Consider the following 16,778-nt stretch of genomic DNA (forward strand, 5'->3'; position numbering starts at 1 on the left):
CTCTAACGAATATCTAAGCCTTCGAGTCGCTTTTTGTGTCCGATGAGCTCGCTTGGAAATTTTCTGTGTTTTTTTCTTGTTTGGCTTAGCCAACGTTGATGATTCAACAGTTGGATGGAACTAACTGGCCAGTCTATGAGAGAATGAGCTCTTTATCACTTGAAACTCTTAGTGAAGCACTGCTTGAAGCACGTGGTCGAGACCATACTGAAAAGTCGGGCTTATCGCTGGATGCTGCCGCTGTGAACAACTTGCGTAAGCTCTTCATCGCCAACAGAGATGTGGAGGTTGAACACTACGGTTCGGCGCTTGAGTACTCTGTGACGTTGCTGTTCGATGTGCTACAGAGCACCGAGTCCACAGACGCTGCTAAGCTGGCTGCCTCAGACACCTTGTCGATCTGGGTCATCCGCTCAGGTTCATTGGGCTCGAAAAATAGGGCCTTTCATGATTTGATACCGTCGTTGTTGAATGACGAGCGTTTGGACTTTTTGTTCTCTTATACACTGGACTACTGGAACGAGACCGGTTCTCCCTTGTCGAATTCTCTGAAGGACTTGTTCACGAAGCTTGTGTCGCTCCTGAAACGTTACGATTCGCAAAAGAGGTTTGAAAATTGGACATCTATTGCACTACAAGTACAGGACACCAGAAGGGTCAAGTACCATTTGCTGGAGATCTTATCTAAGGAACTTAAAGATGTCCATTATATCCTAAAGAATGATCCATCTTTCATACAGCGTTCATTGTCGTTGATCAACTGGAAAGGCTTGGGTGCACTCATTGGACGCTGTATCTCGTCTCTCTTGAAAAGACTCTATGTCGACGAGGCACACGTTGGTGAATGGGTGTCTCAATACTGGGTGTCTGTGATTGTCTCTTTGAGAGACCCAAAACTCCGTCAGGGGATTCAACACCACATATTACCATCTCTTTTCAAGATATCTCCGGCGTCGTTCAAAATCGTTGTCCACAAGATCGAAGACGATGTTGATCTGTTGATTTCTTGTTTGAACATTGGTCAACAGCTTGCCATTGAGCATGATCCATTTCCAAAAATCGTATCTAAAGAATTGATGGTGGAACTTCTTGTCCAAGAGAAGTACAAGACAAAGATCTTTCAACTATTAACATTTTCTCCAAAAGGTTCAAGACCAATAAACTCTCAAGTGTTTGAAATTTTGCAACAATACATCCCATTGTTCTTTGTCGATACAGAGGTGGAAACTAGAATGGAATTTATCAGCATGTTCAAACAATTCCTCTTCAGAATTAAGGATTCCTCATATGCATTGAACAGAGATGCTGCAAAGATGATGCATAAAAAGGAACTCCATGATGAAGCACAGGAAACGTTGAAAGAGGTTGAAATGTGTAAGGAATTTCTCAAGTGGATGATTCAATTTTTGAAAACCCTGCTAAGCCCAGGTGCTCCATATCAAAGACTTTCATCTGGATTGGTTGTACTAAGACAAATTGTTGAATCGAACTTGGATACTGAAATTCTGTTTAATGTTGATATTGACTACCCTTTCAAAATTTCTATTTTTGATCAAGATTTAAAGACATGCCTTTTAAATGCAGTCTTGAGCACTTACAACGATATCCGTTCCAACGCTACTTACCTATTGGAAGTATCAAAGATCCAATGGACTGTGGAAGAGAAACTCAACTTGATCGAGTCTGGATTTGAAATGCTATCAGATTACACCAAGGCAGATGCAGGCTCAAAGGTATTGGAGATGTGTACAAAGTTGTTCAACGATTCCCAGATCTATGATAGACTTGTTGGGACCATCCCTCTAACTTCAGATATCCAAAAGGGAGTTCAAAACCCAGTCGATGGTTTCTTCCAAGCAATACGCTTAATACTTTGTCATGATAAGAAGAACAAAGACCCGCAGGCGTTGATCGATTTATGCCAAAGAAATTGGTCCTTTGTTAAGAGTATTCTCATTAACGATTCACCAGAGGGCCTGGATGAATTCAATGTTGGGTCGGCCCAATTGGTGCTCAGCTTTGCATGGAGATCCACAAAGGAGTCAACACTGCTACTCCAAGAAGTCTTAGATATGAATATCTCAGATGAGGATATTCTCAAACTAGGTGAGTTTACGTTGGATCAACTGGCTACTGTTCGCCACAGAGGTGCATTCTCTTCAGTGTATCCAACATTTATTAAGATTGCATCTCTATGTAAAAAGCGTATGCCAGGACAAAACAAGAAATGGCTTGATGCAAACATTGAATTGATTCAAACAAAGACACAACTTATCACACGTCGTTCTGGTGGTTTGCCATTCCTGATTACAGCTGTTGTTTCTGTCGAGCGTGAACTTATTCCCTATGCATTTGATAAACTATTTGCAGTAGCATCAACTCCTGTGGATGTTGCAGAAGAATCCGAAAAGATGGACATCGCTCAAGTTCACGCTTTCAACTGTATTAAGACACTATTCATTGAATCTCAACTCGCGGATTGTTGTGCTCCATACCTTTACAAAGGACTTGAACTCTCCATCTCGACATTCAACTCTAAGATCTGGTCGATGCGTAACTGTTCAATAATGTTATTTACCGCTTTACAAAACCGACTCTTTGGACATAAGAAGTTATCGGCTCGTGTGTTCTTTTCTAGATTCAAGGGAATTAAAGCAATCTTGATAAAGACTCTTAGAGACATTGGAGATGATTTAGAATCTCTGTTCCCAGTCTTGACCATATTATCAAAGCTAGATAGCACGCCTGGATATCAGGAGCTGGATGAATTTCTACCATTGATTAGGGGATGTCTTGAAACAAAACATTGGAAAATTAGAGAATGTGCCTCCAGGGCGTTACCTGCCCTTGTCACTGACTCTGTGAGGGAATCATTGTTTTTACTTGATGACTGTTCAACTGCTAATCAGAACAAGTTGCATGGATATTTGTTGGCCGTTAAGGTGTTGAATTCGAAAGATGTCAGTGTTGGTGAAAAGTTGTTTAAGCTCTTTGATGATGTATTGCTCAAAAATGAATGCTTTGCAACCAAAAAGGCTTATGTTGACGTTCTTGCATCTTTCGTCATTCCAGATTCTTTGAAGACTTCTTTGAAAGAATTGTTCATTTCCGAAAACTCTGTATTCGAATTAGACGGTTCCAAACAACTCTATCTTCAAGAGCTTTTTAAGCTTGTCGTTGACAATGATACACTTGACATCGGATTGACATCCAAGTACTTCGAAGTCAAACTCGAATCACTAGCGTACTGTGCCACAAATAATGTTGAAAATGCAGAAATTGAGAATATTGCCAAAGCTCCTACAGAGTTTACGTATGTGAGATCTAAGGCTATTCCATTAGTTGAAAACTTTGATGCTTCTGAGTTGGTTAGATTCGCCACTGATCAAGAATTATACGGTGAAGACATCAAACGTTCCTGTTTGGAACTCCTTGGTTCGTTTGCTGCTAGGGATAAATCATTGTTTGAGAAATGGACTGACCTTATTGAAAAGAACTCCAATGACAATGAACCATTCCCGGTTCGTATGTCAGCGTTGAAGTCATGTCTCAGATATCTCAACTTGGAGAAAAATGCACAAGTTTCTTGGTTTGTATACCAATTTCTCACAGATGATGACTTTGAAGTGAGGGACCTGGCATCCATCGTCTATGGTTCTGGTATTGAGCCATGGGTAAACACGAAACAATTTTCTCAAAACTTTGGTCAAACCTCTGAGGAGATCTCAATTGTCGTTAACGAATTCTTGAAGTTCAACCCATCACTCAAAACTGCTGATGATGGGAAAGTGTTGTTTAACATTGAGAAATCGAATATCTACAGAGTATCGTTGGAACAGCATCTGCAGCTATCGCAAATGCTTCGAAACGGCGAGCATGCTATGTCGAAAGAACAGAGGTCGTCTGTTATCAACCACCTTGGTCACATAAAGGGACGTGCTATAGCAACCATTAAGGCCACTGGTGGTCAGTATGGCACTCTAACATGGGCAAGTAACGAAGCGTTGTTGGAGGATATTTATTGTATAGTGGCACATCTGGATTCATTTGGTGTATCATCAGCCGACGTTAGAACTATAGCACAAGCTAACGGTTTACATATTGCATTGTAATAGAATACTGCATCAGGTGGATGTTGATGTTGATGTAGTGGCTGTAACATAAATGTATGTAAAAAAAACGTGCCTTTTTATAAACAATCAACTCTTCGCTTTAGATGCTCAGGACGGTGAGACATATCCTCATATAGGAGCGTGAGGAGCTGTTAAAGGATGGCTTCTCTCCTCTCTCTACCACTGGAGATAGTGGTTCGCATTCTGGGACAACTAGACGTTGCTGATCTTGAGAACGTGTCGAAAAGCTCACCGATATTTGAAGAGATAGTGAATGACTCTGAGATCTGGAGAACCCAGTTCAAGAGACAGTTCGGTGTCACTGAGTTCAGTTCTCTAACAAGATCGAAGAACTTCTCAGAAGAGTTCTTTGCCAGGTCTCAGATGCTTAGACGATGGGCACGTGATACAAAGATCACAAAGATCATCAAGGTTGCCACATTCCCATACGCGATGCTTTGTGATGTAAAGATGGTCTATCCGAGGTGCTTCGTGAAGGATGCGTCTGACATCATAACTGTGGTGAACGTCAGTAAGGGTAAGATGGAAGCACAATTGTCTGCTTCGTCTCTGAATGGCTTGACTACACAGTGTCTATCGCCGACTGATTCCGTTGTGGGAACGATAAATGGTGTCATCGCCCGCCATCAACTACAGCAAAGGTTTTACTACGCCAATGATAAGCCATTTGATAAAAAGCATCCAAGTAAAGTCACGTGTATATATAGCAATGAAACTCATTGTTATAGTGGTGACGATAAGGGGAATATCTTTGTGTCCGACTTCAAAACCATGAAAGTTGAACATGAATACAAGCTCAATGGTTCAGTCCAGTGCTTGAAGGGCTGTAGGGATTCTGTCATTGCAGTCACTAAAACTGACATGCATGTCCTTTGCTCGTCTCGAGGTACATCTGTGATTCCTTTCGATGAATACGTGGATTTCTTTAAAGTCGATTTTGAAGGTGAAGTAATTATCGTTGGTCATGAGACACAATTATGGGCCTATTCATTCGCATCTTCGTCATTTGGCCGATCTACTTCCTTCAAAGTCAACGGAAGTGATCATATTACCGGTGTTTCATTAGAGACTCGTAAGCCTTGTGATGCAAGAGTTGCCGGAGGCGATGGGCTCAACCTGGCCGTGGTTACTGACAACAGGCTACTCATCTTTAACATACGCCGTGGGTTAGATAAGCCTTTGACTGATATCATGCCCACTCTTGATACCAAAAGAGGTTTTCGTATAAATAGCGTTGCAGTGAATGCCACTGTAGCACTTGTGGGATGCTCAGATGGGCTGATTGGCTGTTTTGAAGTACTCACAGGTAGACGTCTTTGTATTATCAACAAAGCCCTACCAATGAGATACTTTGGTGTACGTGATGTATCCACATCACACATATTCCTAGGTGGGAACAATGAAGACACCTTTGGTGGAGCCATTGTGGGAAATATCATGATTTACTTCCAAGTTGGTGATTTAAAGGTCCCAGCATCAAAGAAAAAGGGTAAGAAGAGTGTCAACGGATTAATTGGAGAAAGGAAAAATGCAATCCATAAAGTAATAAAGAATGAGGTTGATGAGATTGACTATCGTCATCAGCTCCAGGATGCTGAGGATGAACTACGATCAAGGTATAACGGTGATGATCTTACACAGGAAGAAGAAATTGAACTTGCAATGGTATTGAATCAGTCAATGCAAGAGCAATCGATAGACAATGAAAGCGTATCATCGCTGACTGATTCCATTCTGGAACAAATCATCTCAGACTCAACCGAACCTGACATTGAGTCGACGGAACCAACTAATAGTTCAGCTCATCATTTCGATGATGACTATAACGACGAAGAGTTTGAAAGACACTTGGAAGAGGCATTGAGAAGATCGGTATTAGATAATTAAATCTACAATTTTTGTCATTTTTTTTAAATGTCATTAAAGGGGTGGTCATGTAATGGCGACGGTGTCTGTATAAATAATATAATCGTATCATCTCCTTCTTCTTCTTCCGCTTCCTCTTTAGTTCATGAGCTTCATATCTTGAAGCAATGCAGTAGCCTGTTGCATAACGTTAGAAGCGCCTTCAACAGGTTTATAGTGATCTATAAAATATGCAGTGAGAGTCATCTTAAAGTCCAAAACGTCCTTTGAAAGTAACTCGGCATAATAATTCTTCAAATCATAAAATTCCACGATGAGTGGTGCACAAATCTCCAACAGTTCGTTAGAAGGAGTTGTGTGAACGTCATCAAATACAGATTTCCAAACTTGGAAGAATCCCGAAAAGTCATTTGGCTCTTCAAGTGAAAACTCATCCACAAGTCTCTTAAAGAACTCGGTACCAGAAATGCCATACAATGGTAAGTTTGGTACATGACATGTAAGATAATTCAAAAATTTGAACCCATCCTTAATTTGCAATCCGTGTGAGTTAATAATCTTGATAATCAACTCATCAGATTGAATGAAATGAAATAATGGAGCATACACTTGATGATCAAAGGTTGTCTTTCTGATAAAAGACTCTCTCAACACTTTAAGAACTGTAGCTTTATCATTATGCTGTAAAGCAGTCAACATGAATTGAGAGATTGCATTCTCAACTCTTCTTGGTGTGGTCAACATGGTATCTAGAGACAGATCTTTCCCCACGGTTGATCTTGGCAATGCAGACATGTAATTGTAAAGTTTGACACTGATATCATAAGAAGTTGAGTTCAAGGAATCTTGTAACAAATTGGTGTAAAATTCATAAGAAAACTCTGGGATCCAATCAATTCTGTTGAATTGGGCCCAAATTTCCAAAGATTTTTCTAAGTTCGTCTTGGACAAATGCAGCAGGTAAGAAGAAAGTAGCATTGTGATCTTCGTTTCGTAATCCTCATAGTTCTTGATTGAAGTCAAGAGCTTATCTAAGAATTTGGTTGCCAATGCAATTTCATTAGTGGCAACCAAGGTTGAAATGAATGCAGAATAAATAACGAACTGGTTCTCCTTTAAGCTTGGAATTTCAAGAGATTTCTGCTTGAATTCTTCGTAAAGTTGAATGGCCAATTCTGAATCGTTTGTGAATTTGCAACAGTTAATCATTGCGGAGTAGTAAATGTCATTCTTGACGAAATTTGGTTGTTTTTCCAAGATCTTGATGAGTTGGGTGTTGTTTACCAATCCAGGGTACAAGTTCATTCCAACAAGAATCATATCGGTGATGTCGCCATCAAACTGTTGAATATGAGAGCAGTTTGAAGCGTTGAAGATATCGATAGCAATTTTGAAGAAATCACAACCGTTGTTCGACAAATCCTTGTCGATGTAACACTTGATAGACTTGTCCAACAGTTGGTAAATAACCGTCGAGTAAATGTGCAGATCTGGTTTGATCTTATTTGTAATGAGATCGGAGTAAACATTCAACATCATGGACATCTGATCATCAACTGAATGGTCAATGTCTCTCATTGCAATCGATGATAAAACCATATCGTAGACATCTCTAGAAGGCACTAGACCGTTTCTCTTCATTGCATTGTACAGAGCGTTAATTCTGTTATAGTCACACATTCTATAAGCCCTTTGGATCTCTTGGGTGTGGTGTTGGACAAATGTGTCATCAGTCAACTCAACGTATTCAATCTCCCCGGGAGAGAAATATTTAGCATCTGAATGCACTGAAGGTTCGGGAGTCGGTTCTTGAGCAGCCACCTCATCGGATGGTTTCATCTCAGCGGCAACGGCCCTATTTTCGTGATCAGTGTACAACAATCTCTTGGTCTGTAATCTTGAAACGAGCATGTTCGTCACTGGTGCCATCTGAATCTGTGATTGCAAGGATCTGTTCAAATTTGTCTGTTTCAAACGACCATTGTGCTTCTTACCGCCCTTGTCCAAACCAACATTGACAGGACCTTTCAACACAAAATTACCAGTAGCATTAGCACTGGCATTGACGTTTGACTCATTATTGAAGCTGTTGTTGTTGTTCTCATCGGTGTCAACCTGGAGATAATGAACAGAGCCAGCATTAGCAGGATGGGGGTTACCTAACCGTTTAGCACCTTGGGCGGCAACTTTCTCAACAGTCTGTAGCTGAGAGTTTTGACGGATATGATTGTACGATGAGTCAAAGAACGCAGTCGAATGCTTAGCTGCAACCGTAGAATAGCGCTTCGAAGCACTGAAACCTTGGTACTTGAAGCAACTGAATGGCATTCTAGCAAAGTACGTATCCATCATCAAATTCCCTTTGTATCAGCAAGCAATTTCCCGTACCGTTGAAAGAAACGAACCGTTTATAAGTTTCCCAAAATTACAAAACAAAGGTTTCTTTCTACGCGGGAAATGGAACAGTACAAAAACCACAAAAAAGCGTAGAATGGCGGTAAATCCGCGAATGTGATTGGACCGCCCGAATTTGCGACACAATAAAGCGCTTTGAAAGTTTCAAACTTTGTTCTAGGCTCGGGTTTTGATAGTTGGGAGGCGCACACACAGTTCAAAACCAGACTTTAGAAGCCGTTTGCAGCGGCAGTAAAGCGGAACTGAGGGATAAAGCTGTGGAGTTTGTTGCACGTACCAGGATTGTGTAAACTCCAGTACGAGCGCTTTTGGGGAGGGGGGGGGGAATAAAATGTTTGTTTGTAAATAGGACACATTTTGCCTCTTTGTGATTGGCTGTTTGTGGTATGGTTGAAAGCTGGAGGGGGCAACACACAGACGCGACAGATACTTAGATTAGTTGCTCTGGTTACGTGAAGGTTTATATCTTCCTTTTTATCTACAGGGTGGAATAGCCTAGATGAGTGTGGTTGTTTGAGTCTGTTACTCAAAGGCACAGTGCAATAGCAGTGTGCACTCCGCTCAGTTCGGTTCTTGCTTAGAATCTGGTCACTACGTGCTCTCCATTGCCTTGATGATGTGCCTAATAAATTATCAATGCCATTAAAACTATAGATCATATCTAGTTAATCTTTCCTAGAACTTCGTTTTCTCCAAATCCTTCATCTTCGTTTTATTTCTTTGGTTCGTCTTCTTACTCCTTAACAGCGTACTTACGGTGGAATCTGTCGTTAACTTCTGTCAAGTAGTAAACACCAGATCCAACGTTTTCCAATGAACCAACTGGAGTAAAGTTCTTCTTCAAATGAGCAGCTTCTCTAAGAGCCAATGCAGCTTCGTACTCATCTGGGGTAGCAATTTTTCTAGAGTTGAGCTTGTTGTCCAAGTCCAACTTTTCGGTGATGTAGGTGATATCACCCTTGACCACTGCACTGAACAAAGATGCAGCCAATCCTGATCCATAAGAGAAAAGACCAATTCTCTTTCCTTGAAGCTTTTCAGATCCCACGTAGAACAACAAAGAAGACAATGCTGCGTACAAAGAAGCGGTGTACATGTTACCGGTGTTTGTTGGGACTTGCAAAGAAGGTTGAACTCTTTCTTTGGTCAGCTCCTTGGCCAAGGCAACAAAGGTCTTTTCAACGGTCTTATCAGAGAGGGAATCTTCGTATGACATCTCTGCAAGTGATTTATCCACCTCTGGGAACAACTCTGGGTTGGCTCTGAAGTCGTTGTAGAGCAATCTTGCGTAAGACTTGACAACCAATTTACAAGTTGGAACGTGGAATGCGTTGTAGTCAAATCTCTTTGTAGCGCCCACAGTAGTTGCGGTGGCACTTTCAACACCAGCCTTGATGGCCTTCTTAGAGTAAGCCGCATAGGCTTTATCCAAGGCCTTAACGTAGCATGCAAGGGAAAAGTGACCATCAACATATGGGTACTCAGATGTGAAGTCTGGTTTGTAGAAGTCGTAAGCGTGCTCCATGAATGAGCCTCTAATGTTGTCAAAGACGATTGGTGCATCTGGACCGATCAACAAGGCAACGGTACCAGCACCACCAGTTGGTCTTGCAGCACCCTTTTCATAAATGGCAATGTCACCACAAACAACAACTGCATCACGGCCATCCCATGCAGATGATTCAACCCAGTTGATGGAGTTGAAAAGGGCGTTAGTACCACCGTAGCATGCGTTGATGGTGTCAATACCTTCAGTATCGGTGTTATCACCGAGCAATTGAGTCAAGACGGACTTGACAGACTTGGACTTGTCGAGCAAAGTCTCTGTACCAACTTCCAATCTTCCAATGTTGTTAACATCAATGTCATAGTTCTTGATAAGCTTGGACAAGACGGTAAGGGTCATGGAGTAGATATCCTCTCTATCGTTCACAAAACCCATGTTGGTTTGACCAAGACCAATGGTGTACTTTCCAGCAGACACACCATCAAACTTCTCCAACTCTGCTTGGTTTACGGCCTACAAGACTTCGAGTTAGTAGTCGTTCGGAACACAGAATGAGACACCTTTATACTAACTTGGCCTGGGATGTAGACCTCGATGGCCTTGATACCAATGTTCTGTGGACGTGACATTACTGAATGTTTATTTGGAGATTGACTGTTGAATCGTTATCCTTCCATAGAAGAAGAAAGGAAAGAAGAGGATTACAGATGAAATTTTTGGTCCAACAACGCTGAGACTCGTTTAGGAAAGAAGAAAAATATGATCGCGTTGCCCAATTCGTTCGTATAATCATCAAACGACGCGTTGTCGGGAAAAATGTTCTTTGTGTGCGGTGGTGTGTGTGACTTTTTGTTGGTTTGATTATATAATTTATTACATAATACTGTGATGGACACACGAGGTTGTTTCATTACAAGATACTTGGGCACACAGTGACGATTTTATACCGTATACAGGATTATTAAGCTCGTGAATTTGCTGTTGAGAGCCATTAAACACAAGTTCACTATTCCAAGGTGCTTGAGCCGTTTGGAAATGGACGTTAGGAAAATGGTGAGTGAATGAAACAGGTTTTAGTGCACTGATGTATAGGCCCGCGACAACTGTTAGAGGACTCAGTTCCCAAATAGTCACAAACGTTCATATATACCCAGTCATTGTTATCTAGTACAGAAAGCACAGTTGATTGTTGAATGTGGTTTAATATGCGATACTAATGCCTGTGAGCAGGTCTATGGTGTATTATTAGTACAGGGTTCACGAACGCAGACGTTGTCATGTACACTGGATGCATGGCCTAAAAAACTCCATGTATAATTATTTGACTAGACCATTAAAGTCGAATGTGATACATAGTCTAGCCATGTGCTCGTTCACCTGATACCTCAATGATTTCATCCAAATTCTCTTGACTGGTATATAGTCTTCCCGACTCGTTGGTCGCAGTCGCAGGAGGGACTGGCTGATACTCGGTCTTGTTACCTTGCCACATGACGATGCCCAACATTGACATGAAGACACAGATGCCAATAATCAGTGAACTCAACGCCAGAGAAAACCATAAGTCACCTCTTGTAACCGTCACATATGTAAGTTTGGACCACGTACTTATGGAAACATCCATAGTGGATATTAAAATGGCCATGCAAGCCCATTGAACAAAGGATAACAAGGTACCTATACAAAGGATATAGCTGATGACAATATTTGAAACAACCTTGAAGACATGTAGGTTAATAACAGTCACCAGTAATACAAGGGATAGCAATGTTGCAACAAATGCGCCTAGTGCACTTCTATATGCAACTTCAATGTCACTGTCCTGATTTCTAGGGAACGTTGAGCTCACATTAACTTCTTGCCCAGCTGGTGATTCAATCATCGTCAAAAAGCTATCTATAACGTCATCAACATGGCCACCACTGGTTTCGCTGCACCACGTTTCAACAACAACAGACGTATCGACTGCACCATCGCTATTCTGTGCATAAACTCCCTTACAATACCCCCAGAGCCCATATCTTAAGACATAGGGGTCTGTATACAATGTGTTCACATCTTCGACACCTTCAGCGGTGATGACTTGAGAGAAATTTGTCTTGGTGAAGTCCAACTCAAAGATATAAACAGCTGAACGGGGTTCATTGTAGAAAAGAGTAAGACTTGAAAGGATTAGAGTAATTATCGACAAAAATAACGATGGTCCCCAAGGAAGTACGAACATATTATCTTCCTGTGCTTAATGGGGTTCTCTTGTTCAAGAGGGAAAAGGGTGGTCAGACAACAGCTCACATCCACGTTTATATACTCTTGGTGTCAATATCTGAGTACACATATTGCCGAGTATGAGCATGCTTAATAGGGCGCTTTTGAAAAGCCAAGGACCGGAACCTACCAAAGTTATCCCACGGCCCTAGTGCACGTTCCAAGCCTCCAAAAGGTGGTGGTTGAAATTAGTTCATCGCTTGTGAAGGAGCTTGTAGCCATAAATAAGTTCTACACCGATCCTGCCAAATTGAAACATTTCTTCTCTCTTGTCTGTATAACAAAATCAATCCTGTAAGTATTTGAACACATCAACCAATTCATCGAACAAAACAGGGAACGATTCAAAACACTTCATCAACTCTTCAAAGTCAGGTTTGAACAACTCTGCACCTTGTGGGTTATTCGTCAGTGAAGTTAACAGCATAACTGCGGAACTGTTGACATCGTTAAGAGTTGTTGGTGGTACATACACTTGCACCGGTTCTTGGACAGATTTCGCTGAGACAACCTCATTCTCCTCTTTAGGTTTAATGTGGCCAAAGGCCTCTAAATCACCTGTCTTAATATCAACTGAGACCTGTCTAGGCTCGATTCCCTTAATAATAAATCTTCTTTGGCCGTTAGGCAAGTTGATCACCATCGCACTGGAATTGTTAAATGCCTGTGATACATTTTTGATGAAATCAACTGCAGGTAAGAGTTTCTTTTTGGTGATATCTTTTTCAAATTGCTGTTCATAAGCTTTCCACAGAGAAATCTGAGTAACATCGCTCGTTGGTACAAACTTATAACAGCATCTCATCCATGCAGTGGCTCTCAAAGGTTCAGGTAACAGTGAAATTTGTCGGTAATGTTCTGGTAACAACTTTGGAGCAGTCTCTGGAACTGGTGGTTTTGTACGTTTCACCAGTCTCATAGGTTGTAAAGATTTGAGATTGTTGGGGTTCTTTGAAACATTCTGTTGGAAAGTTAACAATTTTGGCAAGCTTGATCTAAGTATATCCTGTCTAGTTGTAGATCTCAGCAAGTGTGAAACTCTAACGATTCCCGGTAAAGAGTACTGGTACAAGAAATCCAAAGATGTTAGGATTAAGTCATAGTCATTTGTCAAGAGGAAAGATGCCACTCTGTCCAAAATCGGCGAAGTGAAGTTTGAAGCACAGTTGTCCTCTGTAGTTTCCGAGCGTACCAAAAATCTTGCAAATGATCTCATAAGAGAGATAACCAGCGAACGATCATTGCTCTGTAAGAATATCTGGCTCAAAGATAGGAGGAGGTCATCATTCTTAGGTAAAGGCGCGTAGTAAGACGATACACTTTCAACAATGTCGACAGTGTAAATCAGCAGTTCGTCGTCGATGTTTTTGAACCTTGGGTCAGTTTCCTCTACTGCCTTGTCTTCCTTGTCATCTTGGAAATTTTCCAACACTTCTAGGAGGATTTTCTTAGTTCTTGGGTTCGATGCCAATAGCTGGGTGAAATCCGAATCCTGTGATAGGTTTCTCAACGTCAACGCACTTGTCTTATCGAAATTTGAACGCAGATCCTCCAATAGGTATTCCAACGCCCATGGTTGGTTGATCATAAAAGAGGTATTGCTGTCCCTGCTGAAATGCAGCAGCGTTCTCTTACACCAGTCCAAGTTGATTGACGCCTTCAGACTGAACTGCAGCTGAGTCATGATATCAGCACCCTGAGTATTGGTTCCTGGAAGGTTCAGAACAGCCGGGTTGATGTTCAAACGTGACCCCGGAGCAATGTGATGGTCCATTGGTATTGAGATTGGTGTGGGAACCACCAAGTTCGAGAAATCTGTGTATGACATTGTTTGCTTCTACAGGTGTCAGTGTTGGTGTGCGACCCTGATGACGTGATGGGTCTTTCTTCAAAGTTGTTTGTTTGGTGTTGTTTACATTTTCTTTGGAGCCGCCGTAGGGAAAATTCGAACGGGTTTGCGCAAAAAAAAAAAAACACAGAAGTGTACACAGTTGGTGTTCGGGTGTTAAGAGCAGCGAGTATTCACACGCCGGTGTTTTATTTATTCGGCAGTTTGTATGTTTAATGCCTCGGAATATAGGGGCTTTCTATCTGTTACTATGGATATTCGAATATGATTGATTATTAGTGGATGACAATCGTACTTTCAAAATGATTCAGTAAACGCTTACAACCGAGATCTTAGAAAATGAAGCCTTAAGTCATATAATTCAAAAATCAAAGAGGAGCATATATAAAACTAACATCAAAAAACAAAGTGTTATAATCGAAAAATACACGCATTTATCTCGAGAAGATTCATTATCTCCTCAATTGACACCAAGTGTACTTCAAAGTACAAACATACACACAGTTCTGCCTCTTAACTCGATACAAAGCTAATACCATAATTTAGTGGTGGTGAAACACCCATACACCTCTTCATTTGGCCATTGCGTGCCACGATGCAGGGACGTACCTCTTTCGTATATAAAAGATCAAGCGGGCTTTCGAGTTCAACTTCCATTGGCTTTCCTACAGGGAAATATCAAATGAGTTAATCGATTTCGAACTTTCAAATGAAAAGTCCCCATTGTCGGAAAGCTTTATTTGGTTGCTTTCACGTGTGTGCCCGTTAACTAAGAGAGCGGTGACATTTTCATGTGGCCGAAAACGTCATTGCTCTTATGAATTATGCATGTTGTGTAACAAGCTTGCTTTTTTGCTATGATGTTTCTTTTCAGCGCCCCCCCCCCAGGTTCATTGCTATGAGCCATGTAGTGGAATAGGAATTAGAACTCTATAAATTGAACAAAGCTCCTCTCTTTGCTCCATCTCTTTCCCTCCTCTGCATCCCGTTCATTCGGACATTAGTACTGTAAAGTAATGAAAGCTTCAAACTTGCTAAAAGCACTGGTACTTATTACAGGTGCATCAGCTGCACTTTCCACCAACGTTATTGATTCGTGGGATGTTGAGGACCTCAGAGATTATCTCAGAGACACCTCGGTCTCATACGATGAAAAGAAAGCCACACTACAGGAGTTGAGAGATTTGAGTAAGAAACAATGGCAACTGCGTGCCAACCAAAGAGCACCAACATATCCTTCAGAGCCTTCTTGGTTTAGTTTCGAGTCTATCAAGCAAAAGGTGTTGGGTGCTTCAACAGAGGCCACAAAGACCGTCAACGATTGGTATTCTCAAGCCGATTTTGATAACTTGAAAGGTTGGGTGTTTGCTACATGGTCCACTACTGAGCTGGAAAAGTTGCTTCAAGCTGCGGGCATTAAGTACGATAAGACCAAGAGCGTTACACGTTCCCAATTGGAGAAGCTGGCACAGGACAACTATGATGCCATTGCAAAGCACTTCAAGTCCTCTGGTAAATATCCAGGAGATTGGCTCTACTCTTCATGGGACAAGTCTGACTTGGAAAAATGGTTGAAGCAGTACGGCGTTGAATACTCTTCTACGAAGGCTTCCAAAGACGAGTTGGTTCGCAAAGTTCGTGACAATGCTTACAGGGCATCACAATATGCCATTGATGAGCGTGACAGTGTTTTGGATTCCTTGGACTTAACCTCAAAGTCACTATTTGACAAAGCTGGCGAGTTGAAAGATGATGTTTTCAACTCCTGGACAGAGTCCCAGTTGTACTCCTGGTTAAAGACTCATGGCGTTGAATTGCAAGAGTCTGCAAAAAACAACCAGAAAGAGCTGTTAGCCTTGGCTTCAAAGCACTCAAGCGACCTGAAAGGTGATATCGACTATTGGGTCTCAAAGGCTTCTAAAACCGCTTCACCATATTTGGAAAAGGGATCTAAGAAGGCTGATGAAGTCATCAACGATACGTTTTTAGTTGGTGTTGATGATTGGAGCAAGTCACGTCTGAGGGCTTTTTTGGAAGCTCGTGATGTCAAGATCCCAATGTTTTCTACGAGATATGACTTGGTGAACCTCGTGAAGGAGAACAAGTACAAGCCAATCAAGAATTTCAACAGCGATGCCTTCTTCGAAGGTTGGAGCAAAGAGAATGTTCAGAAATGGCTCGAGGAACAAGGCTCGAATGTCCAGCAAGGGTCCCAAGACTTGTACTCAAGGGCCAATGAAGCTTACAAGTCCTTCGTCTCTGGAGCTGAAGGGCTTGCCCAAACTGCTCAGGAAAAGGTTGCAGACGCTACTGGATATGGTACGAAGAAAGCAACGCTCTTTGACAAGTGGAGTGACTCTGATCTGAAGAAGTATCTCTCCAGCTTTGGAATCAAGACAAAGACCACCAAGAGGGAGGAGTTGTTGGCCAAGGCCAAACAAAATACCGTGTGGTTTATCAACGGTGATGGATTCTCCTCCAGTGCATCCGATTCTGCCAATGGTGTTAGAGCCCAAGTGAAGTACGTTGCAGCTAGTTTCTTCAACAACGCTTTGTACTACTGGAGAGCCCTTATCAACTACATCCGCTTACAGTTGAAACAATAAATCTTATAGTTTTCTTCAAAGCACAAAGCATAAAACAAAGATGTCCCTAGGGAACGTGTAGCTTAAGATTATAATTATAATGTGTATAATATAATATAATCTTCCCAGGGGAAATACATTCGGGCTTCGATCAAATT

General features: G+C 41.6%; 7 protein-coding genes across 7 annotated transcripts; 3 read left to right on the plus strand and 4 right to left on the minus strand.

Moving 5' to 3' along the window:
• The first annotated feature begins 105 nt into the window (after nt 1-105).
• TRM732 (tRNA methylation protein TRM732) lies at nt 106-4,152 on the plus strand. Its single transcript, XM_020215484.1, has one exon. The coding sequence runs from the start codon at nt 144-146 to the stop codon at nt 4,110-4,112; it is 3,969 nt and encodes a 1,322-aa protein (XP_020069482.1). The 5' UTR covers nt 106-143; the 3' UTR covers nt 4,113-4,152.
• Nucleotides 4,153-4,271: 119 nt separating this feature from the next.
• Nucleotides 4,272-6,020, plus strand: CYBJADRAFT_163620 (F-box protein; the record flags this gene model as incomplete). The annotated part of the gene is made up of 1 exon (XM_020213785.1): nt 4,272-6,020. One exon carries the CDS (start codon nt 4,272-4,274, stop codon nt 6,018-6,020), a length of 1,749 nt encoding a protein of 582 aa, XP_020069483.1.
• Nucleotides 6,021-6,078: 58 nt separating this feature from the next.
• On the minus strand, nt 6,079-8,548 carry RPM2 (ribonuclease P). The gene has a single exon (XM_020217579.1). The coding sequence runs from the start codon at nt 8,349-8,351 to the stop codon at nt 6,138-6,140; it is 2,214 nt and encodes a 737-aa protein (XP_020069484.1). The 5' UTR covers nt 8,352-8,548; the 3' UTR covers nt 6,079-6,137.
• A 523-nt stretch (nt 8,549-9,071) lies between these two features.
• ERG13 (hydroxymethylglutaryl-CoA synthase) lies at nt 9,072-10,637 on the minus strand. Its single transcript, XM_020213406.1, has 2 exons — nt 10,494-10,637; nt 9,072-10,434 (listed from the first exon to the last, which is right to left on the minus strand). The coding sequence occupies exons 1-2, from the start codon at nt 10,548-10,550 to the stop codon at nt 9,148-9,150; spliced, it is 1,344 nt and encodes a 447-aa protein (XP_020069485.1). The 5' UTR covers nt 10,551-10,637; the 3' UTR covers nt 9,072-9,147.
• A 275-nt stretch (nt 10,638-10,912) lies between these two features.
• CYBJADRAFT_168735 (uncharacterized protein) lies at nt 10,913-11,638 on the minus strand. Its single transcript, XM_020215485.1, has 2 exons — nt 11,152-11,638; nt 10,913-10,974 (listed from the first exon to the last, which is right to left on the minus strand). The coding sequence occupies exon 1, from the start codon at nt 11,543-11,545 to the stop codon at nt 11,279-11,281; it is 267 nt and encodes an 88-aa protein (XP_020069486.1). The 5' UTR covers nt 11,546-11,638; the 3' UTR covers nt 10,913-10,974; nt 11,152-11,278.
• A 788-nt stretch (nt 11,639-12,426) lies between these two features.
• RSC9 (Rsc9p) lies at nt 12,427-14,091 on the minus strand. The gene has a single exon (XM_020215486.1). The coding sequence runs from the start codon at nt 14,012-14,014 to the stop codon at nt 12,473-12,475; it is 1,542 nt and encodes a 513-aa protein (XP_020069487.1). The 5' UTR covers nt 14,015-14,091; the 3' UTR covers nt 12,427-12,472.
• An 854-nt stretch (nt 14,092-14,945) lies between these two features.
• On the plus strand, nt 14,946-16,766 carry MSC1 (double-strand break repair enhancer MSC1). Its single transcript, XM_020215487.1, has one exon. It carries the CDS (start codon nt 15,052-15,054, stop codon nt 16,639-16,641), a length of 1,590 nt encoding a protein of 529 aa, XP_020069488.1. The 5' UTR covers nt 14,946-15,051; the 3' UTR covers nt 16,642-16,766.
• The last annotated feature ends 12 nt before the right edge of the window (nt 16,767-16,778 follow it).

This window comes from Cyberlindnera jadinii, assembly GCF_001661405.1.
Source record: "Cyberlindnera jadinii NRRL Y-1542 unplaced genomic scaffold CYBJAscaffold_11, whole genome shotgun sequence".
Classification (NCBI taxonomy): Eukaryota; Fungi; Ascomycota; class Saccharomycetes; order Phaffomycetales; family Wickerhamomycetaceae; genus Williopsis; species Williopsis jadinii.

Excerpts from the sequence above, each read along its gene's own strand:
- TRM732 (XM_020215484.1), top strand. The coding sequence starts at position 144 with ATGAGCTCTTTATCACTTGAAACTCTTAGTGAAGCACTGCTTGAAGCA.
- RPM2 (XM_020217579.1), bottom strand. The coding sequence starts at position 8,351 with ATGATGGATACGTACTTTGCTAGAATGCCATTCAGTTGCTTCAAGTAC.
- ERG13 (XM_020213406.1), bottom strand. The coding sequence starts at position 10,550 with ATGTCACGTCCACAGAACATTGGTATCAAGGCCATCGAGGTCTACATC. Across the intron at positions 10,435-10,493 it reads AGGTCTACATCCCAGGCCAA|GCCGTAAACCAAGCAGAGTT; the intron begins GTTAGTATAAAG and ends GAAGTCTTGTAG.
- CYBJADRAFT_168735 (XM_020215485.1), bottom strand. The coding sequence starts at position 11,545 with ATGGATGTTTCCATAAGTACGTGGTCCAAACTTACATATGTGACGGTT.
- RSC9 (XM_020215486.1), bottom strand. The coding sequence starts at position 14,014 with ATGTCATACACAGATTTCTCGAACTTGGTGGTTCCCACACCAATCTCA.
- MSC1 (XM_020215487.1), top strand. The coding sequence starts at position 15,052 with ATGAAAGCTTCAAACTTGCTAAAAGCACTGGTACTTATTACAGGTGCA.